This window comes from Lepidochelys kempii, chromosome 1 (assembly GCF_965140265.1).
Source record: "Lepidochelys kempii isolate rLepKem1 chromosome 1, rLepKem1.hap2, whole genome shotgun sequence".
Taxonomy (NCBI): domain Eukaryota; kingdom Metazoa; phylum Chordata; order Testudines; family Cheloniidae; genus Lepidochelys; species Lepidochelys kempii.
In genome coordinates this window covers 237,094,943-237,121,341 of record NC_133256.1, presented here as the reverse complement: position 1 = coordinate 237,121,341, position 26,399 = coordinate 237,094,943, and the positions used below count along the sequence as shown (strand labels likewise).

Below are 26,399 nucleotides of genomic sequence, written 5' to 3'. Positions count from 1 at the left end.
TCTCATTGACAGCAACTGGAATTATGCTGCTTGAGCAGCTACAGGGACAGACCCTAAGCTTGCAATTGTTTGTGGTACTTGGTAAAAAAAATATAACAACTCATTGGTATTATTGCTAAGGCCATTCATAAATACATATGAATTTCATTAAAATATGCCAGATGACTGACTGCAACAAAGCCTGTAGACTGTTCTCTGATGCCAGGTCTGTCAATTAAGGGTAAAATTTTATAGGGCTGTCTCCATAGGAGAGAAAGTGGAAGAATATTCTAGGACACTGTCATAAAACTTGGGAGACTTTTCATGCTGCAGAAGTTTCTTGTCAAGGATGCTTCCTCTGAACCCTTGGTCATATTCTTGATTCAGATTGCTGTATCTGCAAATGAAAACAAACAAACAAACAAAGCAATATGACCCTCCTTTTAAGGATTTGCTCTTCTGGGGTTTTGCTGTGTGACCTTGGGCTAGTCACTTCCCTCCCCGTGCCTCAGTTCTCCCCATCTGTAAAATGTGGATAATAGCATTTTGAGATCTACTGATGAAAGTGCTGTAGAAAAATTAGGTAGTAGTCTATAGTCGTGATAATTTAAAGGAACAGGCATGAAATAAATTAAAAATTAGGGAAATACAGTACTTTATGAATAATTCATACTTGTATTTTTCAGCAATGGGCCTCAAAGCACTTTACTGAACTTGTGGATAATGATATTCCACTTTATATGGGGGAAACTGAGATACACAGAGAAGAAATTGATCTATCCATTGAAAGAATCGGAGTCAAAAATATAGTCCAGAGCTAACCCTCTAGATTAGCAACTAGACATTGCTGCCTCCTGGTATAAATTCAGATTTGGATTAGGCATGGCATTTATGTGGTTGGCAAGATGCCTGCGTGGTCCTTGGTGTTGCCAAGTTAGGGAAATCTGTAATAAAACAAGTCAGATTTTTAATCAGGCCCTGTTACTAGAAGCACATTTCCCTCAGAGGTATTCACTTCAAGAACAACAAGGAGTCCAGTGGCACCTTATAAGACTAACAGATTTATTTGGGCATAAGCTTTCGTGGGGAAAAAACCACTTCTTCAGATGCATGGAGTGAAAATTACAGATGCAGGTACTATATATAATGACACACGAAGAGATGGGAGTTACCTCACAAGAGGAGAACCAGTGTTGATAGGGCCAGTTCGATCAAGGTGGACGTAGTACACTCCCAATAATAGATGCAGAGGTGTCAATTCCAGGAGAGGCAAAGCTGCTTTTGTAATGAGCCAGCCACTACCAGTCCCTATTCAAGAGCAAATTAATGATGTTAAATTTGCAAATGAATTTTAGTTCTGCTGTTTCTCTTTGAAGTCTGTTTCTGAAGTTTTTTTGTTCAAGTATAGCTACTTTTGAAAAGGACAGTAAACTGTCTAAACTCCTACACGCCATAGGGGGCTGCAGCAGGGGTACCCTCAACTCACCTAACAATATTGTTAATCTATCCAACCACATACTTAGCTCAGTGGAAGAATCTGTCCTATTTTGCGGACACTCTTTCTGCCCCACCACCCCCATGAACATGATACAGTTCTGTGGTGATCTGGAAGTCTACTCTCATCATCTCCCACTCAAGGAATATTTTCAACATACCACTGAACACTGCACTGATACACAGGAACCCTCCTACCAACACTACAAGAAGAATAATTGTGTGTGGACTTCTCCTGATGGTCGAAATGACAGACTGGACTTCTACATAGAGTGCTTCCGCAGATGTGCACAGGCTGAAATTGTGAACAAACAGCATCAGTTGCCCCATAACCTCAGCCGTACAGAATGCAACGCCATCCACAGCTTCAGAAACAACTCTGACATTATAATCAAAGGGGCTGACAAAGGAGATGCTGTAGTCATAATGAACAGGTCAGATTATGAACAGGAGGCTGCCAGGCAACTCTCCAACACCACATTCTACAGGCCAATATCCTCTGATCCCACTGAGGAGTGCCAAAAGAAACAACACAAGCTACTCAAGAAACTTCCTGCTACAGCACAGGAACAAATCTACATGGACACACCCCCAGAGCCCCAAACAGGGGTATTCTATCTGCTACCCAAGATCCATAAACCTGGAAACCCTGGATGCCCCATCATCTCAGGCATCGGCACTCTTACAGCAGGATTATCTGGCTATTTGGACTCTCTCCTCAGACCCTATGCTACCAGCACTCCCAGCTATCTTCGAGACACCACCGACTTCCTGAGGAAACTACAATGCATTGGTGATCTTCCTGAAAACACCATCCTAGCCACTATGGATGTAGAAGCTCTTTACACCAGTATTCCACATGAGGATGGACTACAAGTGGTCAAGAACAGTACCCCTGACGAGGCCATGGCACACCTGGTGGCTGAGCTTTGTGACTTTGTCCTCACCCACAACCATTTCAGATTTGGGGACAACTTACACCTTCAAGTCAGTGGCACTGCTATGGGTACCCGCATGGCCCCACGGTATGCCAACATTTTTATGGCTGACTTAGAACAACGTTTCCTCAGCTCTCCTCCCCTAGCACCTCTCCTCTACTTGCGCTACATTGAGGACATCTTCATCATATGGACCCATGGAAAGGAGGCCCTTGAAGAATTCCACCTGGATTTCAACAATTTCCACCCCACCATCAACCTCAGCCTGGACCAGTCCACACAAGAGATCCACTTCCTGGACACTACAGTGCTAATAAGTGATGGTCACATAAACACCACCCTATACCGGAAACCTACTGACCGCTATACTTACTTACATGCCTCCAGCTTCCATCCAGGACACATCACACGATCCATTGTCTACAGCCAAGCCCTAAGATACAACTGAATTTGCTCCAATCCCTCAGACAGAGACAAACACCTACAAGATCTTTATCAAGCTTTCGTAAAACTACAATACCCACCTGGTGAAGTGAGGAAACAGACTGACAGAGAAAGACGGGTACCCAGGAATCACCTACTACAGGACAGGCCCAACAAGGAAAATAACAGAACACCACTGGCCATCGTGTACAGCCCCCAGCTAAAACCTCTCCAGCACATTATCAATGATCTACAACCTATACTGGAAATTGATCCCTCTCTCTCACAGATCTTGGGAGGCAGGCCAATCCTTGCTTACAGACAGCCCCCCCAACCTGAAGCAAATACTCACCAGTAACTACACACCACACCACAGAAACACTAACCGAGGAACCAATCCCCGTAGCAAACCTCGTTCCCTACTCTGTCCCCATGTCTACTCTAGCGGCACCATCAGAGGACCCAACCACATCAGCCACACCATCAAAGGCTCATTCACCTGCACATCTACTAATGTTATATATGGCATCAGGTGCCAGCAATGCCCCTCTGCCATGTACATTGGCCAAACCGGACAGTCCCTCATAAAAGAATAAAAATGGACACAAATCAGACAACATACAAAAGCCGGTAGGAGAACACTTCAATCTTCCTGGACATTCTATAACAGATTTAAAAGTAGCTATACTTGAACAAAAAATCTTCAGAAACAGACTTCAAAGAGAAACAGCAGAACTAAAATTCATTGCAAACTTAACATCATTAATTTGGGCTTGAATAGGGACTGGGAGTGGCTGGCTCATTACAAAAGCAACTTTACCTCTCCTGGAATTGACACCTCTTTATCTATTATTGGGAGTGGACTACATCCACCCTGATCGAATTGGCCCTGTCAACACTGGTTCTCCACTTGTGACGTAACTCCCTTCTCTTTATGTGTCATTATATAATGCTTGCATCTGTAATTTTCACTTCATGCATCTGAAGAAGTGGTTTTTTACCTATGAAAGCTTATGCCCAAATAAATCTGTTAGTCTTTAAAGGTGCCACCGGACTCCTTGTTGTTTTTGGGGATACATACTGACACGGCTACCCCCAATACTTGACTTCAAGAATATTTAGTGCCCACATCAAGCTACCAGCCTTCCAGCAGAAGAATCATGATTTAGTTGCGGATTGGTCCTGCTCTGAGCAGGGGGTTGGACTAGATGACCTCCTGAGGTCCCTTCCAACCCTGATATTCTATGCTTCTATGAATCATAGAAATTAGAATTAGCAAAGTTCAATTAGCTTATCTCAAGGGTTCTCCATGTTTTTCATAGTGTGAATCACATTTTGATAGAGAGTTTATCTGTTGGACCCCTCCCTTCCCATTTGCAATGGTGTGGGCTGCTTGTCCTTGTGTCGGTGACTGAATAGCATCCCTATGGCAACTTGATTACAGGGGAAATATTAGTTATGTATTTAGTGTATTTTTGGATTTTAACGTGGTTCAGCAGCTGGAAACAAGGAGGTAGAGACAGCACTATGTCCCCAGACAGCTTTGCAGACATTATTGGTGGTCCTATTGGCCAGAGTTTGGGAACTCCCAGATTATACAATCTATGGCCTACTGGCAATATAGAATTTATGCATTTGAGTGCCTTGAGTCATTTCACCATCTCCAGCAGGGAGTCTAGCTAACATTAGTATATAGCTGAGAAGCAGGAAACATTCCCTATGCATTCCTTTGCTCTATTCCATCCTATTATACTTACATTCCCCGAAACAGTTCCCTTCCATCTTTAGTGTTTGCATTCTTCACAGAATTTTAGATTTTTAAGGTCACTTTAACAGCTGGGACAAAGGATGTATATTTTGTTTTTAATCTTATCCCAGTCAAAGTACTTTCAAGCCCCTTCTGTCCAAGGGGGAGAGAGACAATCCTGAACTCTGACCCTCTGCATGGTAATCCAATGAACTAGTGCTCATGAACAGTCAGCACTGTTTTGTTATAAGGTTTATTTGTAATTTTAATAACAAATCCTACACACACTAGTGAAGTGTCAGATTATCATTTTCTGGTACTTACCTATGTGAAATGGTCCAGAACCCCAAGGTGTTCACCACCATTAATGAAGCCAAGAAGAAGTAGAATCTCTCCAAGTTACCCTCATTTAGGAAGTTTGGGAACCAATTGCCTAGTGAAGCAAATATTTGAAGCAGTGTTAGTTTAGTCAGCTGGCTAAGAGGTAGATCACATATAAGTTATTGAAATATAAGCTTTTGTAAGAGCACCCAGATCCTACAGTGATGAGTGATTTGAATTCTATCATAGATATTTATATAGTCCCATTACCTCAGTATCTGAGCACTTCACAATCTTTAACACATCTATTATACCCTTTTACGGATGGGTAATTTAGGCATAGGGAAACTAAATTACATATCCAAAGTCACAAAGGAATCTATGGTGGATCAAGGAATTGAACCTGGGTCTCTAGTTAGCACCCTAAACATTGGCCTATCCTTCCTCTCTGATCATCTTCTATATGCTTGTATTACACACACACAAATATACATTAAGAGAACATTATTAAAGTTGCAAAGTCAAGTATTCTAAAGTTGGGAAATGCAGAATTAAGGTTGCCCATACAACCTTAATTAAACCTCTTGTGCATATGCCTTATGATGCAGTCTTTAATTACATGCTCACATACTATTTTTTCCACAGGACACTCACTGAGTGCACAGAATGAATGGTGTTCACTTTGTGAGAAATTATTCAACATTTTGTTTTTTCCTCATTGAGCAATAGGTGCCCCCAGGCCTTATTTATGGCACCCTATTAAACCCTACTCTTGAGACATTAATAGTTTCTTCCACTTTCCACTCCTCAGATGTCTCATCCCAGTCCCACTTTCCTTGCCTAGCAAATCCTAGTCTCACCCCAGTCTCCTCCTAACTCCACTCCAGTCTCCTTGTCCAGCCAGTCTCAGAACCACACCTCCCACTTCCAGCTCCTCATCCAATCTGTCTCTTCCCTCACCCTGGCACCAAGCCACTCCCCCTTGCTCACATTCCTGTCGTAACTGGCTCCCAGTCCCAGTCTCTGTCCCTGAACTCTTCATTCAATCTCAGTGTGTTTCCTCCCCACCTGCTGCTCATTATCTCAGGCTCATTGTCCAGCAAGTCCCAGTTCTCCCCCCAACACCAATTCCTTGTCAGATGCGCCTCGGCTCCTTCCTCCCTTCTTTTCCCTCCACACGGGTTCCTAGTCCCCATCTCCTTGCCCAGCCAGTCCAAGTCTCCCTGTAGCTCCTCATGCAATCTCAGTCTCCCTCCCACCTACTGGCTCCCAGTCCCAGTCTGTTCACCCAGACATTTGCAGTCCCCCCAACACAGCACCCAGATCCAGTCTTCTTGTCCAGCAAGTCCCAGTCTCTTTCTCTCTGCACCCCCCACCATTTGGAACAAAACCACATTTTTCAAAATTTGCTGTGAATGGGAAATGTGCTAATGTATATCTGAGAAGGTAAAGTCAAAGTGCTTCAGGCCTTCCAGCAGCACCATCCACCAGTCACTGAAAAAACAGGAAGCTTTGCCTTTTTGTTGCTTAACATACTGGCCATGGATCTGCAACAGCTAGGACTTTCTGGTCCTCTTTATGCTGCACATCATAGCTATTTGTAAATGCGCTAAAAGCACAGACCCTTACCACTTGGCCTTTTGGTAGTATAGAGCCTATGACACATTTCAGCACTTCAAATTCCAGCAAGTAGGGGTCAATGGCACATATGCACATACCCCAAATTCTTGAGGTGTTTTGGACAGTAACTGTAATACTTTAAAAATTCCCCCCTGCCGGTCAGATATGCTGTGCACATCACAATTGCAGGAGCAGATTTGCTCTTGGTAACTGTAGAGATTGGGTTTCACAGAAGGAAGCCAGTCATTAGTTAGCCTGGATTTCCAGAAGTTGAGTTCATAGAATATCAGGGTTGGAAGGGACCTCAAGAGATCATCATATATTTCATCATCTTGAAGGATGATGAAATATAGTTAACACACAAAACCAAACTGAAACCACAGAGTGACAGAGGAGCTAAAATATCAGAACAAAACTCTACAAGGCAGTATCAAGCCCTTATTCTAACTGGGAACTCAGCCTGCTTATCACCAAGAAAAACAACAGCTTTCTTCACTCCCCCGTTTCCAGTGTGAAGTCCTCTAGCATTAGAAAGCAGCTTTTCCCCAGAAGGTTTTGCTAAAAGGGGAATAAGAAAAACATAGCTTTTCCTTTTGCAGTTGTGCCATTGGAAACTAATAGCCTTAATTGACGTAAGCTGTCTGATGGCATTCTTAGCTCAGTTTGCAAGAGCTACTTAACCTAATTAGAATGAGGAGAAGGAAACTACTTCAGTTTGAGAGAGTGACCAGTCAACGGACTGAAAAAAGGATCTCTGCTTTCCTCTTTTATCCTCATACACTTTCATCCGTACCTCAAAGTTGTAAACATCTCTTGGTCCACTAAGCAGTCCCCTTTAGATCTCCATGGATTAATAAGGATCAACTGTAATCAGTACAGTAGTTTTCCCTCCTCCTCCTCCAAACTTTGTTCTGCACAGTGATGCCTCTCCGCCTGTCAGAGAACAGCACCACCTCACCTCTGCATATGTGGTTCCCTTTGTGGTATTACCTCAGAACTAGTTTTAAAATGTATCATTTAACATTGTCAGTTGACTGAGCTCCCAGGTACCATAACTTCATTTTAGTATCATATAAACTTTTACTGTCATAATTCACAATCAGGCAGTTTTTCATTTTACATCCCCCAGTGGCCGATAGAAAAAGGAGGGAGAGTGAGTGTATCTGATGAAAGGAAAAGCAAGCATGGGGTTCTGTACTACAGCTTTTCAAAGCAGAGTTCACACTGTCTGTTGGATTATTTACATCTGTTGGTCTAACTACGTGAGCAGCAGGAGCTTCGTAATGGAACTGGGTTTACAAGGGAATCCAAATAGAAAATATGTCATTAAAATACCACTGAATTATAAGAAAAATGAATTTAGTTCCACGCCTGTGCTCTGTAGAGTTTGTGGCTTCCAAGAAAACGGACCCAAAACAGAGTCCCTGAGACTGAGTTTTCAATGCTGGTGAAGGACTCCAAATTAATAATGTTGGAAATGGAAGCCCTCTTTTCATCTGCAGAACAAGAAAAGTGATAAGCAGCATGATCTAGTCAATAGGACAGTGGACTAGGAATCAGGAGACCTGGATTCTACTTCATGCTGTGCCACTGACCTCCTGTGTGACCTTCAACAAATCACTTCTCTCTGGGTTTATTTTCACTCATGCTCTTTCTCTGCCTTGTGTTTGAACAGCGCCTAACCCAGTGGGGCCCAGATCTGAAGTGGGGTCTTTAGACAATAGTGTAATAGAAAATTGACAAGGAAAGCAACAATGCAAGCTCTCCCTCCTCTGAATCAGAAGGGATAGTTTTGGGGTGAGAAAGTTGTTCTGTCTTCAGGGCAGAGGTAAGACAATAGGCACACCGTGACAAGGCTCCACTTCCCACAGCCCTGTCCCTGTGTCATGCCCCCCACTGCACTCAAAGTGGGAGGCAGCACTGGGGCTTCCTTACCCCTCTCCCCCCCACTAGTTCTGGCAGCAGGGGCCATTCTCTCCCCAGTAATAGCAAAGATCCTCCTCCAGAGAGGCAGGGGTGGCAGCAGTACTGGGAGTCTTCTAAACACATACCTAGTACCCAGCATGTATTTGTATGGGAGGCCCAGGCCTGCTGCACAAGGAATGGTCCAAAATTTTCAGTCAAAACTGGTTTTCAACTGAACATTGGCCTTGTGTTTAAAAAAAAAGTTCCACAGAAAGTTGAGACTTTCTGGGGCCGGACGAGTTGCATCCGAGAGTGCTAAAGGAATTGGTGGCTGTGATTGCAGAGCCATTGGCCATTATCTTTGAAAACTCGTGGCGAACTGGGGAAGTCCCAGATGACTGGAAAAAGGCTAATGTAGTGCCAATCTTTAAAAAAGGGAAGAAGGAGGATCCTGGGAACTACAGGCCAGTCAGCCTCACCTCAGTCCCCGGAAAAATCATGGAGCAGGTCCTCAAAGAATCAATCCTGAAGCACTTACATGAGAGGAAAGTGATCAGGAACAGTCAGCATAGATTCACCAAGGGAAGGTCATGCCTGACTAATCTAATCGCCTTCTATGATGAGATTACCGGTTCTGTGGATGAAGGGAAAGCAGTGGATGTATTGTTTCTTGACTTTAGCAAAGCTTTTGACACGGTCTCCCACAGTATTCTTGTCAGCAAGTTAAAGACGTATGGACTGGATGAATGCACTATAAGGTGGTTAGAAAGTTGGCATGGGTAGTGATCAATGGCTCCATGTCTAGTTGGCAGCCAGTGTCAAGTGGAGTGCCCAGGGGTAGGTTCTGGGGCCAGTTTTGTTCAATATCTTCATAAATGATCTGGAGGATGGTGTGGATTGCACTCTCAGCAAATTTGCGGATGATACTAAACTAGGAGGAGTGGTAGATACACTGGAGGGCAGGGATAGGATATAGAGGGACCTAGACAAATTGGAGGATTGGGCCAAAAGAAATCTGATGAGGTTCAATAAGGATAAGTGCAGGGTCCTGCACTTAGGACAGAAGAAACCAATGCACCGCTACAGACTAGGGACCGAATGGCTAGGCAGCAGTTCTGCGGAAAAGGACCTAGGGGTGACAGTGGACAAGAAGCTGGATAGGAGTCAGCAGTGTGCCCTTGTTGCCAAGAAGGCCAATGGCATTTTGGGTTGTATGAGTAGGGGCATAGTGAGCAGATCAAGGGACGTGATCGTCCCCCTCTATTCGGCATTGGTGAGGCCTCATCTGGAGTACTGTGTCCAGTTTTGGGCCCCAAACTACGAGAAGGATGTGGATAAATTGGAGAGAGTCCAGCGAAGGGCAACAAAAATGATTAGGGGTCTGGAACACATGACTTATGAGGAGAGGCTGACGGAACTGGGATTGTTTAGTCTGCAGAAGAGAAGGAGGGGGGATTTGATAGCTGCTTTCAACTACCTGAGAGGTGGTTCCAGAAAGGATGGTTCTAGACTATTCTCAGGGGTAGAAGAGGACAGGACAAGGAGTAGTGGTCTCAAGTTGCAGTGGGGGAGGTTTAGGTTGGATATTAGGAAAAACTTTTTCACCAGGAGGGTAGTGAAACACTGGAACGCGTTTCCTAGGGAGGTGGTAGAATCTCCTTCCTTAGAAGTTTTTAAGGTCAGGCTTGACAAAGCCTTGGCTGGGATGATTTAGTTGGGGATTGGTCCTGCTTTGAGCAGGGGGTTGGACTAGATGACCTCCTGAGGTCCCTTCCAACCCTGATATTCTATGATTTTCTTTTAAACAAAAAGTTGAAATTTTCCTTGGCGGGGGTTGGGGTGTGAAATCTGCCCAGCTCTATCCTGCACTCACACAGCGTCATCTACTGGGGTGGCCTCCACAAAGCTGTAGGGCTTGAAGTTAAAATTCCATTGAGACACATGGGGGAGCTCATCTCTGCTAGGTGAGACACATGGGGGAGCTCATCTCTGCTAGGAGCTATTGCTTCGGGATGTCTGAAGACTCAAAGCCTCCCTGCATGGATTAAAGTCTGTTCATGTTTTCAAGTTTTTCTTCTACACAATGAGACACAGAACTTTACTTGGTCTGTTTTGATTGTTCATTGTCTTAAATGGAAGCTGAGACTCTATTGTAATCACAGAAATCCAGGAGCTGGTGTCTCAGACACTGACTTGTAGTGTCTATGCTTTTAATTGGCAGTATCTCTACACCCCGGGTCAAGTCCTTGGCTTTTCTACTGAGATTGCCAACAAAAGTCCCAGTTGTGGGGATGGTTTGTCATGTGGATACTGGCTCACTGGGAATTAGACTTGCACAACAGTTCCCCTATTTCCAAGTTTATTCCAACATGAAAATTCTCATTGTTGATTCATGCTGTTAAATGTTATCAGCTACTTCTAAGCACGGATAGATTGAGATCCTTTTCCTTTTGGGTGTCAATGAATTGTGTGTGTTCCATGAATGATTGGAAGAGCTACTTAACCTAATTAGAGCCATTGCAATCAATTTTACACAGAAGATTCTCATATACTACAGTGATGGGTGGCAATATAAAATGCCTCACAGCCTTAGTGGGGCTCAAGCTAGCATGCTAAAAATGGCGATATGGGCATTCTGGCTCAGGCTGGAGCTTGGGCGGGTTTCAGAGCCAGAGCCTGAGCCACTATGTCCACATGTCTATTTTTATCACTCTTTCTTGAGCCGTGTTAGCAAATCTCTGTCTACCTAGGCTGGGAGGCTTGCTCCCAGCTGCAATGTAGACCTAGCCTAAGACAGATGGTGTCTGGCTTGCACATGTATACAAAGAAAGAGGTAGTGGGTTGGGTTTTGCTCCATGCAAAGCCTGGCCTAATATGGGGAATGCAAGGACCACACTATGCCAGGTTTGGATGGAGCGCAAAGCATATGCATGAGGCTAGTGCTGTTGCAGGCACTAGCCTCTCCAAAGCTGGAAGGGAAAGGCAAGGCTGTAAAATCACCATTTGTCCAAACAAGTTAGCAGGTCCACCTGGATACAGAGAAAAATGGATGCTGCATCTTCAGGGCTGTGCCTGGAGCTCTAGCTACACCACCTCCCTTGCAGGGCTGTATCTTGAAGGCACAGCAGAGCCCCAGGCTGGATGAGTAGTGTAGTTTGTTTACTGTCATATAGATAATGCCATAAACTCATAGTTAAAGGGTACAGATAGAACACAGTGAATACATCCCACCGACCAGTCTATCCTGAATAAATCCCAGATACTTACCTTTAACCCACTACTGAGACTTGGAGTAAAAAAAAACAAACCCCACTTAAATTCAAATCTTTCAAGAGCCTCATATATCCCTCAATCAATCAATCAAGTGATGGAATATAGTTAATGCTTATCACTTCCAAGTCTAAGTCCATGCTGTCTCTCATCCTTATCGGTTAAACAGGTATCAGTGGACACTGCCATCTGGACGGTAAAACATCTTTTGGCAGTATCATATTTTGGTGATAATCACACAGGTAAATTAAGAATATTGGTACCAGAGATCTTAACAGAAAGAGGCAATCTGGACTAATTTCCTCCCCTTTGACCCCCCCCCCCCCCTTTACATACTTGCATTACTACTTTTAGATACATTTTTTCTGAAATGATTAGCAAAGGAGGACAGGTTTAGTTTTGCATCTCTTCCATTAAAACGTCAGGAGAGGTAAAAGATGCGAAAGAGATCAGTTTCCCAGCTTGTACTGAAAATATCACTGTCACCCGTCATCTGTTTGCACTCATCAGATTTCAAGAAGTCTTATTTTATCATATTCACACCATCCTCCTTAGAGGAGTTAAAATGTGATTAATGCAGCCTAGACTCTGTGTGACTGATAGCTGATCAACTGTGCCAATAAAAAATACCCTAAGCTAGCGATATGGAGCATGATCCAAAAAAGGTTTAAGTTGTTTAATCAACACCTTTCATGCTCAGCGGTGTAATTCACAAATTTTATCCTTTCACTGACTAATTCAGTATGTTCTGAACAGCTTCCCCAAGAGCATGGGTACCACTGAACTAGGGGTGGGAGAATGCAAAATAGTTTAAGCTCTTGTTCCAGTAAACCTGAATCATGGGACAATGCACAACACACCTTGTTGCATTTAGCTCCACAACAGCACAATTCATGTGTCATCCTGCTTCACTGTCACAGAAGGAGGCCTGGACTTCAGAACCTAATCCAGGTTCAGCTGGCTTAAAAGCAACCGATTGAAGTTGGTTTGCCTTCCTCCTGCACCATGAGTTGTTCAGATATTGATTATTTTTTTCAGAGTAGCAGCCGTGTTAGTCTGTATCAGCAAAAAGAATAGAATAGGAGGACTTGTGGCACCTTAGAGACTAACAAAGTTATTTGAGTATAAGCTTTCGTGAGCTACAGCTCACTTCATCGGATGAAGTGCATCTGATGAAGTGGGCTGTAGCTCACGAAAGCTTATGCTCAAATAAATTTGTTAGTCTCTAAGGTGCCACAAGTCCTCCTGTTCTTTTTGATTATTTTTAGCACTCTTTATCATGGAACTTAGCTTTCTGAGGGATTGGGGTGTAGCTGATGTCAGTATTGGCTAATTGGTACTGGCCCTTAGTGTCATTCTCAGAAGTGTTGCCTTTGAGGAGAATAAGTACAGTAAAGTGGTTCCCTGCATTGTTCATACCTTCAATCTTACATCATGGAGACCAGTGACGGGGTCCACTCACCTCCCGTGAATGCCCTCTATCAGCTATGTGTGTGCCTGTTCTCTTTCATCTCTGCACTGCTCATTGTGCCTTCCACTGGCATAGTACCTTCCACTTGCCTGAAGCCCCAGCACCTTCACTCCAAGGCTGAAGTTCTGCTTGTGTCTCTTCAGCCAGCCAGGAGCGCCTTCCTTGCTCCCCTAGTTCCTGCCAGCAACTGAATCAACTTTGACCAGCAGCTCCTTGGCAGCTTGGAGGACTTATCCCTACTGCTTTTTCCTGGGGTGGGGTGTGGTCAGACCATGAGAACTCCAACAGGCGTCCCCCAAGTCTACTATACCTCATCACAAGACTATTAAAAACAAAGATGGAAGGAAAAGTGAGTGAAGAGTTGGTCCTGATTCAGTTTACAAAGTCTCAGGGACCCAACAAACCCTGAAATTAGGGAACTAGACTGGATCTTTTATACCCCTTCTTTATGTAACTATTTGAATCCACAACCATATTTGATCATATTCCATGACCATAACAAGATTAATACCTATCCATTATCCATATGTGGCATTGCGGACTTCATTAATTAATCTTCTACTCTTTAATATTAATATATTGTGTCAATCATTTCTTAGTTCCTGTAAATCACTGGGGTCAAACTGCCTAGTTAACATATTGCAGAAGGCCCCCAAGTCCCCTCTAATTTGCGTAACTTGCAGTCACCTGTTTACCTGCACAGCAAGAGAAGGCATAAGTGGTTACCTGGGTATGTCCTCAGGCCTATATAATTTTAACAAAAAACCCCTGCCTTTGCCTGATTAGAACCTAGACTCTCATGCTCAGCCTCATACCAATAAAACGGGCCACTAACGATAATAAAAGCACACTAACACAATTATTTATATTCACCTACTTCCTATTACAGCTTCAATAACTTCCATTATTATTTCTGTAAGCATGCTTACCAGATATATGATATTTTACCCCAAAACTATAGACCCTCCATGATCAGGTCAGAGGTCAACAGTCAACAATAAGGTTTTTAAAGCAACAAGAACTACTTTACTCATACCACTTGTAGCAATACAACACAAGCACCAAGAAAGGTAATCAAGAATGACATGAGAGTAACAGCCTAATACAGACACTTTAATCATGCAAAAATAATGGAATAATTTGGAAAAGGGCATCATGTCTGACACTATTTCCAGAAAGGGCATCAAAACATAGATGGAGCAGCAGTGAATTCTTGCATTCCTTTGGAAATGAGGCAAGAAAACCTCTGCTGGTTTCATTATAATTTAAACTCAGCTCAAAAGGTCTGAATTTTTACAAACAAGCCTAGCTTAATTCATGGTTCAGAATCAAAAGTTGACAGAAGTAAGTACCAAGTATTACAATATTCATAAAGTCTCCCATTTAAGAGGTTATACAATAGAGATACAGAAATATTTACATTATATTTAAAGGTTGTGTGTCTGTCAGAGATGCTAGTGAGTGGCCACCCATGAGGACTATTGTGAGGGGCAGTCCAAGTCTCTGGATCCCCTGAGGAATGTTAAGCCCCTGCAGCCTGAACAGAGTTCACCCACTACTCCAAATTCAGGGTCCCCTAGGCAAACTCTCAGACCTTCTAGCTGGCACCCCCTTCTGAGAGTTGGAACTCCTGTCCATCCACCTGGGCACACTGCTGACCCTTGAGACTCCCCAGTACTTAAACACAGTCCTTTACCAAAAGTTCACCCTAAAGGTGTGAAGCTTCTGCTTTATTACTTGTCATGCAGTAGTTGCCAAACAGTCAACACACACACTTCACATAGTCTAACACCTTTATGCTCTTTTGCACTTAGTCATGTACAGCACAGGAGAGTACAGAACAAATAACACAAACATATTAAACCTCAATGTCCCTTACTCTCAAGCTCACCATCCCCTTGTGAGTCTGTGGGGAATTAACTGGGTTCCAGCAGGCATTGTGTCCCTACCTCATGAGGTGTTACATGCTAGGTTGCTTCTTCTTCATGGACAGGAGAAAAAGGACCCCTGAGCAGTACAGCTTCTGTCCTTTTAAAATCTCCAGTCCCACTGTGTCAGGTGATACCCTTGCCAGCCTCCCCACATGAGCACAGACCCTTGCCAAGTGACTTCATTGCAACCTTCTCACTGCTTAACTAGTTTTTCTTGACCGGGACTAGTCTTGTCTACAGTGAAATGAGCTCCAAGGATAGGGTACTTAAGAGTCAGCTACCCTCTTCTGTTATTCTTTTGCCACCATCCTTTGGAATTTCAATCCAACAGAGGTAAAGAGACCATGCAGAAGGCAAAAAGCTGCACATTCAAAATGGTGTTTGCAGCCTGACACAGACACATAAGGTTCATAATCTCACACAGAATTCATAAATTGTACAGTCATATTCCCAAATCACAGTATCATTCCAGGAATGGTTGCTAGGAATAGGTGAACTGGTTCTGGTGAGGGTCGAGGCAAAAGAACCTCAGAGGAATCTCCACCCATTTTTAGAATGGAACTTCTGAGGCCCTAAAAATATATCAATCACATGAGAATGAAAAAGAGTAATATAAGTGTTCTCACTGGAAGAACAGTAGGACACCATTTAAGAACAATATTCCACTTGATTCTCATTATAGGTTTGCAGACTCACAAGGTGTGAATAAGAATCAGTCTTTTGAGGGGCTTATCCAGGCCAAACCCCAAACCTTATGAGTTCAGACAACCACTGAACCACCTCAGAAATAATCCCCCTCAGTGGAAAGTTGCTTTCAGTAGCTGTCTTCAGTTCTGTGTTCACTCACAGGAAGGCAGTAATGCAGATAAAGATGTGGGTTGAGATTTTGCAAAGATGACTATGGGATTTAGTCACACAACTCCCATAAAAATGTAAGAGGTGAATGGCTAAATCAGCCAGTTGCCTTTGAAAATCTCAGCGACAGCTGGTTGAAACTCAAAATTTCCTTTCCATGGGAAATTCTGACAATTTTAAATATTTTTGTTCTGAATTGGAACAAAAAGTTGATACTGCAAAATTGCTTGCGAATCAAAAATTGCTAAAAAAAAAGTTCTTTTGGATCAAAGTGTTTTGTTCTCCTGCCAAAAGAATTGTTTCAGTTTTGACTTTTGTTTGATTTTATATTTTTTTAAATCAGTAATTTCCTATTATAATTGGTATAACAAAAAATATAAAATGACATCATGTTGTGACATGACATGAGTCTAAACATTTTGACTTTTATAACATCATATACATTGTTATATTTAATTATAACAAACATCAAAATGATAGTTAAAATAAAACTTTTTTCCTCAACAAAACAAAATATTTCAACTTTTTAAAAAAAATCATTTTTATAATTTTATCACTGAAAATTTTGACAAAGTTGATACATTCTGGGAAAATGCTGATTTAATGAAATCAACATTTTAAAAGGAAATGTGCTTTATTGGAAAATTTTTGACCAGCTGTAACCTCAACTATTAGGCCTGTTGGCCCTTCTGCTTGAAGACTTGTAGGTGACTTGTTGAGCTAGGCATTTTAATATCCATTTTCATTTCTAGACGGAACTCATGGCTTGAAATAAAATTCTATCTAGTTGAAGTGTTAACTTAAGCAAATATAAGAGAAACTTCATTACAGAAGTGAAACAGATTAAGATACCAACTACTTGTACATCCAGATCTTGGAAGCATGGATTAATATTTTCTGACACATACTTTTTCAATGCTTCACAATCTTTTTAACTGCACTGTTCCCCAGGATAATGTCTCTTGGAGACATAGGTTCAACCCGAGTCGCTCTGAAAATTGGCAGCTGTTTGTACTACAGCCAGCAACAGTAGCATGTTAAAAGGGTGCTTCTTGAAATGTGGTAATGATCAAATTTATGGATGTCAAGCAATCAGCAAAACTGGTACCAAAATATGATACCTATTTTGGGCATATAAACAAAGACCCTATCCTTTTGTTCTAAGTACTTCCTTGCGTTTTAAAGGTAATTATAAAATAGATAACTCCAACATCCTAACTGCATCTAACAAAGGTTCATCAACAAAAATGGTATTTTTAAGAACGGTGTGCCAGATTCCTACCATGACCAATTCAGAAGAGTAACCAGGTCAGATTTATAATAAATGCTGTCAGTTGGTTGAATGTATGGAATTGGCTTAGAAATGCCATGAGAATGAGTTTTCTGGGAATGCTAGCTCTTTTCTAAGTGGGACAGAAATACTGTGAAAATATCTTGTCACAACATTTTCTTATTTTTGGGTTCTGGCAGCACCTGGGCATGTGTGAAAAATGAAAGAACAAGGAAATATTTAACTTCAAAAGAAAGGTTCAGTTAGAGCTTGGTTTCAGCTCTGGGATGAGGTTCAACTTCACCCTTATTTTGCTGGCTGTATGAAATTTGAGGTTGAGCTTTTCATAGCTGACTAAGCATCAGACTGTGCCACCTTTACTCACACCGAGTAGTACCTTATGCCATTGATGCTCCCATTAAGGTCAATGACTATTTGCAGAGTAAGATACTACCCTGTGGGAGATAGGGTGGCAAAATATGGCCCTGGAGGGAGTTAGCCACATATTTCTTGTTATTTCAATAGGAGCTGTCTCTCTAAATCTCCCTGTCAGTTTTGCAAATCTCCACCCATTTTTCTTGTCCTTACACTCAGGACCCTGGTACAATGTACCTACAATATATTCTACTATTCCACCTTTTGTAAAGCACTGAACACACATTCTGGTGGCTCAGATGATCCCCAAGTAAATGTGGCTGGGGATGCACATGTGCTGAGGGTGCTGGAGGATGAAGGGTGCTTGATAGCCAATTTATTGCCCATGATTTCAGAATAGAAAGCACGGGGCTCCTCACAGATGCCATTCTCTAATTACACCACCTATCAAAAGTAAGAGGACTCATTAAAATTTGATGAATATAGCTGCAAGTCTATTTCCTATCTTAATTCTATCTTAATTGTGAAAGTAAATCAATAAACTTTGGCAGCCACTCTTATGCTGTTACATGCTTCTCCAAATCAATAGCCAATAGGATTAGAAAACTCATCTCTCAAACATACAGCATGAGCACATTCTTACCTTGAGAGCCTACGTATGTTGTCTGAACAATAAAGGCTCCCATAAAACAAGCAGCTCCATTGAAGATGGTCAAAAAGTGCATGGCGATCCCTCGAATTCTGCCCGGCACAAGCCTGAATGTTAGTAAGGAACCTTTGCAAGGAAGCAGAAGATAGTTACAAGTTACACAAGGAAATAACCTTTCAGGGATGGTGAGGTGAATGATACAATTATTAGAAATCCAATGAATTTAAAAAAGAAAAGAGCACAGAGTCTACTGCAACAGGATACACCATGAAGCTTATATTCCACTGCTTTTTAAATATACAGTGAAACCGGCTCATTTTGTAAAGGCAACCACAACTGATAGAATGTGACACTTCAATAGGTTAAGTTAAGCCTGCTTAAAATGATCATACAGTTGACCATCCCAAATCAGTCATCTAGTAATACTGCTACTTTGCATGTGTGTATTCCTTTCCATCCAATGATCACAGTGCCTTTTACAATTCCTTAATTTAGCCTCAAGTGGGAAAGTTCTCGTTTCTCCATTTTATACAAGAGGAAGCAGGTTGTGAGATGCTGTATCTGACCTCAGGCAAGTCACTATAAGTGGTGGAGCTAGGAATAGAACCCAGATTTTCAAGAATGACTAGTGATTTTGGGGGCCCAACTTGAGAAACCTTGAAGAGGCTTGGATTTTCAGAGCATGGAAGATCAGTACCTCTGAAATTCATACTGCCAATTTAAGGTATTTGATGCCAGGTACCAAAAAACATAAGGACCTCTCCTCCACAAAGTGACTAGTCAGTTTTGAGAAATCTTGCCTCTCCATCCCAACTTTCAGCCCATGTCGTAACCAAAAGTCTGACCATCTCTAGTTGAGGGATCTTACTAACAAAACAAAAACAGCAGACGCTACATGTGGTAGCTTGGGGAGGCTTTAGAGAGATTAGAGGTGTTTCTTAATGCACTACATTGCTTTATCTACACAAAAGTTTTCCACCGTTACTAACAGCAATTGCACTAGTGCTTCCAACAATTGGGGGTGCTAGTGGAGACAAGGCTGCCATGGTTATCAGTGTTTTTAGATGGTGTCATTTAGATTTGTTTTGAGCAGCATTTAATGACATATTAACAATGCTAGTGGCTTCAGCAGCTTTGCTACATTCATGCTCCCCACCTGATGGGTGGAGATGCATCAGTAGGCGATTTTTGCACCTTTCCCAAAAAAAGTTTAGTGTACAGCCTAATGCTACAGTGATGTTCAAGCATTTCAGAAATGGTGCAGGGGAATTTAATCATCACCCTGTTCCTTTGCAATGGCTTTGCTCAGTGGCCAGAAGAGTCAGTAGAAAATAAAAATAATCAATAAAAGACCATTTTTTTTCATTTAAGTAGAACAATATTTTTGTGCAATGCTATTAAAGCAAACTATGTGGCTCTAGAGATCAAAACTAGAATGTGGAATAGAGCCTTTAACCTTTAGGTGACCTATGTAAATGCAGTCCTGGATGGCAGTGACCTACACTCCTTACTATCCAAAGACTCTTTGCTTATACGAAGAGAGACCAGCCTGGAGACCACTGTTGGCAGGGAACCTTGTGACAGCCTTGGAGAGACCCCAAACCAAGTATTGAAACAATCTTGTATCTCTAAGGAGGAGCCTCCTCTCTCATGGAGTAGGCTTGATTCACCTCTCTGTGCTATACCTCTTCTGTGGAACAAATAGAGAACTCAGTCTCTGTGGTTGTCAATGCCGCACCTTAAACAAGCAGTAAATTCCCACTGGTAACTCGTCATTTGCCACGTATTCACTCCTTCACAGTGATATTTAGGTAGTTGCACCTTTAGTACAAAACTAGCAATTACTTAAAAAAGAGTGAAGCAAACTAGTTGGTTGCCTTTAGCCTAATTACAAATGAGTTATTAAACTAGATTATTAGGGAGGTACAGAAGGAGTCTCTATGTGAACAAGCCAAATTGAACAAGGAACTTGCCTCCTCCTGGGTTTCAATTTTTAAGCATATCAGAGAAAAAACAGTTGATAATGAGCAGAACTGCTTCTTTCATCATGAAAAGTGACCCATCAAGACTATTTGCCAATTATTAACTATGGACTTCTGCCTCAGTAGAATTTCTGCTGTGATTCACAAATGTTTTCTGCCCAGTTTTTTGCACAGTTGTTTGTTCTCTTTGGTATCAGCTTCAGCCATTGCCAAAGTCTCTAGTCTTCATAATCTCACTTTTGGAGCTCCTGCTACATCTACTCCCATCAACTCCAATCCTCCATCTCCTCTCCCTTTCCCCCTCCTTAGTGGATATTGCAGCAACGTTCATGGAAAGAATTCACAATGCGAAGACTGTCGATAGGAGATCCCAGTTCCACATTTGGATGCTTGAATCATCACGGAGTATAACTGACACAATACAATCACTGTCCCCATCCTTGATTTTCAAGTCCAAATGAAGGATTTGGAAATCTTATTAAGAATTTAGGTTTTGAACCAGATTTCAGTAAGTGGTGCTCTTAGCTCACTCAGTAGTGCAACCAGAATTTGTGGGGAAGGGGAAGGTGACCATATGGCGTGCTGTGTGTATGACAGTACAGTCTATGGCCTTGTCTTCACTGCTGAAAAAAAGGTGTAGTTTTTTTAAATGAGGGGTAACTAATGGAAGGGCTATTGGATTGTTTAATTGTATCATGAGATAAACCATGAGATAAATGTCCCTATACCCACTCCAGGGGTTGGACATTGGTGAGTTTACCTCATGGTAAAACTGAAGTTCCTGGTCTTCACTGTGTGTTTTTTAACCTCAGGATAGCTTGCACACATTAGTTACCCCAAGATAAAAAAAAAGACACTTATTTTAGCAGGGAAGACAAAGCCTAAGAAGTTGTAAAACCAATATCCAGACCACTTGTAATCATTAAGTGCAGATGGAGCTTTCTTTTTGCAAGACTAGGGGTGTAAAGCACACGTCCTGGCCAAATTCAGCTCTGATAATTGCATTCTGCTTACCTAAATTACTCCTGATGTTTCAATTGCACTCTGTATTCTTCACTTCTCCCACAGTGTTTCTGTGAGCTATTAAACAGCTGCTGCATTCTACCCTAGAGAGACTATTCCGTTTCAGTGGTGGGCGAAGTGATCCCCTATATATTCCTTAACTAAGAGACTGTTTGTTATGAGACTCAGCATTCACAAAGTACTTTGAGACACTTGGACTAGAAATGCAGATATTTTTGCAATGCATCAGACATAGCAGATGTGGTAACCCTTTGTTTGACAAAACAATCACAGTATATAAATTCTCTATTGGCAGATTAACATAGCTAGTGTGAACTAGTTCAGGTTGTTCATTTAGCTCTATTGTATCCTTGCTCTCTCTTTTGTTGACTTTTTGCTCCCAGCCTGTGTGTGTCTTTAGCCATAACTACCAATCAACATATTTGAAACATGCTTTAAATTTAGCACATTGTAAAAGATGAAAGTACTGTAAGTACTGTAAGAAGAACTAAATACTCCTTAATAAAGAACAGGTATACTTTTTGGGCTTGAAACCACCCCACAAAACCCCTTGGAGATACTGAGTGCTCCTACAAGAAATTATGATAGGAGTCCTATCTTTCAACTCTCTGTAGATTTTTTTAAAGGAACAGCATTAAGAGTTTTTGAGGAATAAAGCCATAGGCAGCCATGGATTTGTTGCAGAAATTTAGTTCCTCCTGAACAGGTTCAGGATTTGCTTTGGCCTGGTAACAGGAGGGTAGCTGCTTCAACTAGCAGCCTACATCCAGGTCACATATGAGCAAAGTTCCTCTGTTTAGTTGTAGGGGTGAGCCAAATACTTGGAACCACAGGGATAAATTTAAAATTTTCAACTGGATCTTAAGTTTAATGCAACCATAATAATATGTTTGTAACTTTAACAGAACAGAAATTACCTGAGGAATTCACCAGTTTTGTCTGTACTCTGCAGTGGTGCGGTGAGAGTGGCAAACAGCAGAACTCCATGGGCTGCACTTTATTCATGCTTGGCTTAGAAATATCCAGAGAAGTAGAAGAATCTCTTAGAAAACTGATGGAAGAAGTGGATAACAGCCTAACACTACCAGTTATTCCATTAGCTTAAGTGGCATATGTCTGTGCAGTGGATCTAAAGATCCTTAACCCAGCTGATGACTCATGGCAGGGTGTGTCGTGCATATGTGCGTGTTGTTCCACACGATGGAATTTGTTTATTCAGGTTACTTTTTTAAAAAGCTTAGGAAATTACACTGTAAAAGAACAGCTATAAAGAATATGACGGTTGCAAAATCAAGCTTTCAAGAGCCTTGGCAACCCTACGAACAGGATGCACCAGCAATCTTAATTCCACCATTTCCTATCTTTTCAGAATTTGACCTCCCGAATATCACAAGCCATAAAATGCTACCAGGCAGTTCCTGCATCAAATCCATCACTCCTAGTTGAGCTAGAGCATATTTTATAGAAAGCCATCCACTCTTGATTTAAAGACTGAGTATTGGAGAACCCACTACATCCCTAGGTAAGTTGCTCCAATGGTTAATTACCTTTATTTTTAGGAACTTGTGCCTTATTTCTAGTTGGAATTTATCTAGTTTAATCTTCTAGCCATTGGACCTTGTTATGCCTTTGTCTGCTAGATTAAAGAGCCCTCTACTATCAAAAATCTTCTCCTCATACAGATACTTATAGACCATGATCAAGTCACCTCTTAACCCTTTCTTTTTTAAGCTAAATAATGAAGGTCACAATTTTCTGATAGCCTTAGCCTGTAACTTAGAGACCACATACACCTGCCTCAGTGAAGTGCTTGAGATATAGGGATGAAGAGGCATTATGTATGTGCTAAGCATTAAATCCAGGAAAAATTATCCTTTGGGTGAGACCATGACCCTCAGTTCCGAGAAATCTAAGAGTATAAGAATGAAAATTCAAATGCTCAAAATATTCAAGCTATTTCCTACCCCTATGTAAAATCTGAACACTTCTGAAATTGTTTTAGAACAACAACAAGAAGAAGAGAAATATACACAATATATTATTCTTTCTGTGGAATTCACCACTTGAGAAGGTCATTTAGTCAACTACTGTAAGTGTAAAACAACTGTTTTAAAAGAGCTCTGAATACCTTTTGAAGGCTAACAACATTTGTAGTTATGCAAGCTAAAATAAGGGTAATCAAATCTCTTGCTTCTCACTATAAATTAACAACTTGCAGAGGGTAGAAAGTCAACATACAAGTGGGAAAGGATGGAGTTTGCCTACTGTAGTTATTGGCTCCACTGCTCATGGGTGGATTACAAGATTTAATGGTCCAATGGTCTGACCAGGACTGACAAATTCTAAAATCCTCCTAATCTCAGAGAACATTATTGTTCACTGTGCAGTACAGCAAAGAACAGAAATTAAGCTCCTTCAGTGCAGGTGATGAATAAGCCTATTCAGAAAGCCCGTGGAAGAGAGCCAGGGGTGAGAAATCAGATGACAGTCATTTTAATTCTTGTGAAGTTAATTTAATTCCCTGTTAGTTGATAAAATGTACTTACAGGTGGGAGTTACCAAAGCTTCAGCCACTCCAAGTAAAATGTACTGAGGAGCCAGATGAAAACAAGGCATGGAGGAAACTGGAAGCACCTTGCCTGACAGAGTCTGTTCCACCTGAGGGAAGCGTTTCCTGTGTATTTCAGAAAAGCCAGCGACCATCACAGACAGAGCCGCAGAGAGATGACCTACAACTGGGTAAATGGAGCAAATAGGGAGAGAGGCTTTTTGACAAGAATGAAGTTATAGGATTCCAGTATATTCAAGTGACGTATGATTTTAATGTATTCTTTTAAAAAACATGGTAACAAAATATAGTTCAGTGGGTTCTTAATTATCCATGCATACAGCATAACACATTTGCACAGCACTTCAGAACATAGATAAGAAGTGCTCTCTGCCCACAGGAGCTTACAGTCTAAACAAGATATGGCAAAGGGTGACAGCTGAGCACAGGGAGTTCAGCTTTGGAGGTCCCCAACTGTGAGAAAAGAGGAGGCATTTTTTAAAGAAGCATTTTAAAGGAGAGAGAAGGTGGTAAGTGGAGGAGGAAAAGGAGACTTTTGAAGGTATAAGGGATCACATGAGTGAAGGCATAAGGCAGGAGGAGAAGAGGGTGGGAGTAAGGTGAGAAGGCTACAAAGAGCATGGATACACTTTACACTGCCAGTGTACAAGGGATGTACCCATATGACCTGTGTCTTGTCAGCCCATTCATCAGATGTGGAAGAGCACAAGACCCACTTAGGACCACTCAGAGCTTTTTGAGGCTCTTATTAGACAGGTATAATTAGCGGCTCCATAGTTAAGGTTGCATTTAATTTAATTTGTAAAGGTGGTTTTAACCTCCTTTTACCCTGATTCTGAACTGCAATATACACTGTCAGACCCCTGGCATCCTCATGGAGCCCCCTCAACTTCAGTAAGGCTCCACATGGGTGCAGAAAATCTATTTAGTAGCTTATGAAGGAGGATATTATTTGGTCACACGGGTCACACAGGTTCTGTGACTTTAACAGGTCTCTGTGACTTCTTCAGCTTCAGTTTTAGCCCCAGGCAGCTGAGCTCTGGCTGTCAGCCCTGGGTGGCCAGGCTCTGGCTTCAGCTTGAGCCCCACCATGACCACACTCTGATTTTGTACCTTTTCCCCCATAACAGTTCCATGAATTTTGCTTAGTTTTACCCCAACAAAATTGTATTCATACTTATGAGTTAAGAGTTAAAATATCTTATTTAACATTACAGGACATAACTTTTTTGGGGGGGGGAGGGGGCGGCTTTAACTAGTTCACCCTTTTCACACTGTCCAAATACATATTAATGGAGCTTGGCTTGATCTGGGTGAATTCTACTGACCTAATCTTTTGAAAATACATTTATTAGAGATACACCTTTTTGCTATATTGTTTAACATTTTAAGATAAGGTGAGGCTGCAGTACTGGAAAAGAAAAGTAATCTCATTCTTAAATAACTGTATTTATTTTTGTTATAGTGAAGCAGAAGTTTTCATCTGAACCCAGATCCAGGCAATCCCCTTAAGTTTGGTTCTGAACAGAGAGGAAATGGCATAAAAACTATAATATGGATTTGAAAGTTCACAGCTCTCTAGTTTCCACTCATATCTCAAAGATCTTGATCACAAGAGATCACATGACTACAGCTGCCTCTGAGCATCCAATAGTGTCACTGGATGACTCATGAACCACTGTTAAATGCTGTCGTACTAGTGATTAAAAGTGGGGTCTGCTTCTCTACTCACCTTCCCCACCAGTGCAAGATAAGTGCAAAGTAGCTATAAAACACTATCCTTCTGACCTGGTGGTATTTGAAATGCTATGGACTACAACATAAGTGTGAGGGATGGTACTAGCAACAGTACTTATGCCACCCATTTATACTATTGGGTATCTATTGTGTAGACAGAAAGAAACTGTTGTAACTCCATAAATCTATATTGAGGCCCAAATTTTCAGAAGTGACCTCTAATTTTAGGTGCCCAATTTGGGACACCTGCATTTCACAGGTCCTGGGCACCTGCAACTCCAACTGACTTCATCTAGAATTGTGAAATTTCAATATCCCTGAGAATCAAGCCCTAAAATACCGGAGCTGGCTGCAAAAAATTTTATCGGCTTAGAATCATAACTTTTGACAGTTCAGGCCGAAATACCTGAGCTGTGTGCTAAGTTTTGCCTTGGTTTATGAAGCTTCATGCTGTTCTCTGTCCCAAAATTGTTCACCTTCTGCAGTACAATATTCAAAGGATGGTTGTTTCTGAGACTGTTTAAATTATACCAAAGTCAAGATTACACCGAAGTTGAGACAAAAAGAGATAGAACATTGAAGGTTTTGGTATCCACATGACCCAAAAAGTCAAGTCCTTGTGTGGTCTCCTTTCCCCCAGCAAAACTCCTTTCTAACCCCTGCCACCAGTCTGAAATTTTCCTGCATTTCTAGAACTCATAATACACATTTTTAAAAACAAAAACTGCATTCTGGGAAGATTTTATCATTGATTAAGGCCCCTTTAGTGTTTATTAGGAACCTGGATGAATTATTGCTTGAAAATCAATGACAGGAGAGCATTTTATAGCAGATGCATCA

At 41.7% G+C, this 26,399-nt stretch overlaps 1 protein-coding gene across 1 annotated transcript in view; it reads right to left on the bottom strand.

Moving 5' to 3' along the window:
* Positions 1 to 228: 228 nt before the first annotated feature.
* SLC15A5 (solute carrier family 15 member 5) overlaps positions 229 to 26,399 on the bottom strand; it is a 65,975-nt gene continuing 39,804 nt past the window's right edge. The window contains exons 7-10 of the mRNA XM_073329880.1: positions 23,800 to 23,988; positions 18,243 to 18,374; positions 4,906 to 5,014; positions 229 to 376 (exon numbers count right to left, since the gene is read on the bottom strand). Of these exons, the coding sequence (XP_073185981.1) occupies positions 229 to 376; positions 4,906 to 5,014; positions 18,243 to 18,374; positions 23,800 to 23,988 (578 nt within the window). The remainder of the gene's footprint in view (positions 377 to 4,905; positions 5,015 to 18,242; positions 18,375 to 23,799; positions 23,989 to 26,399) is intronic.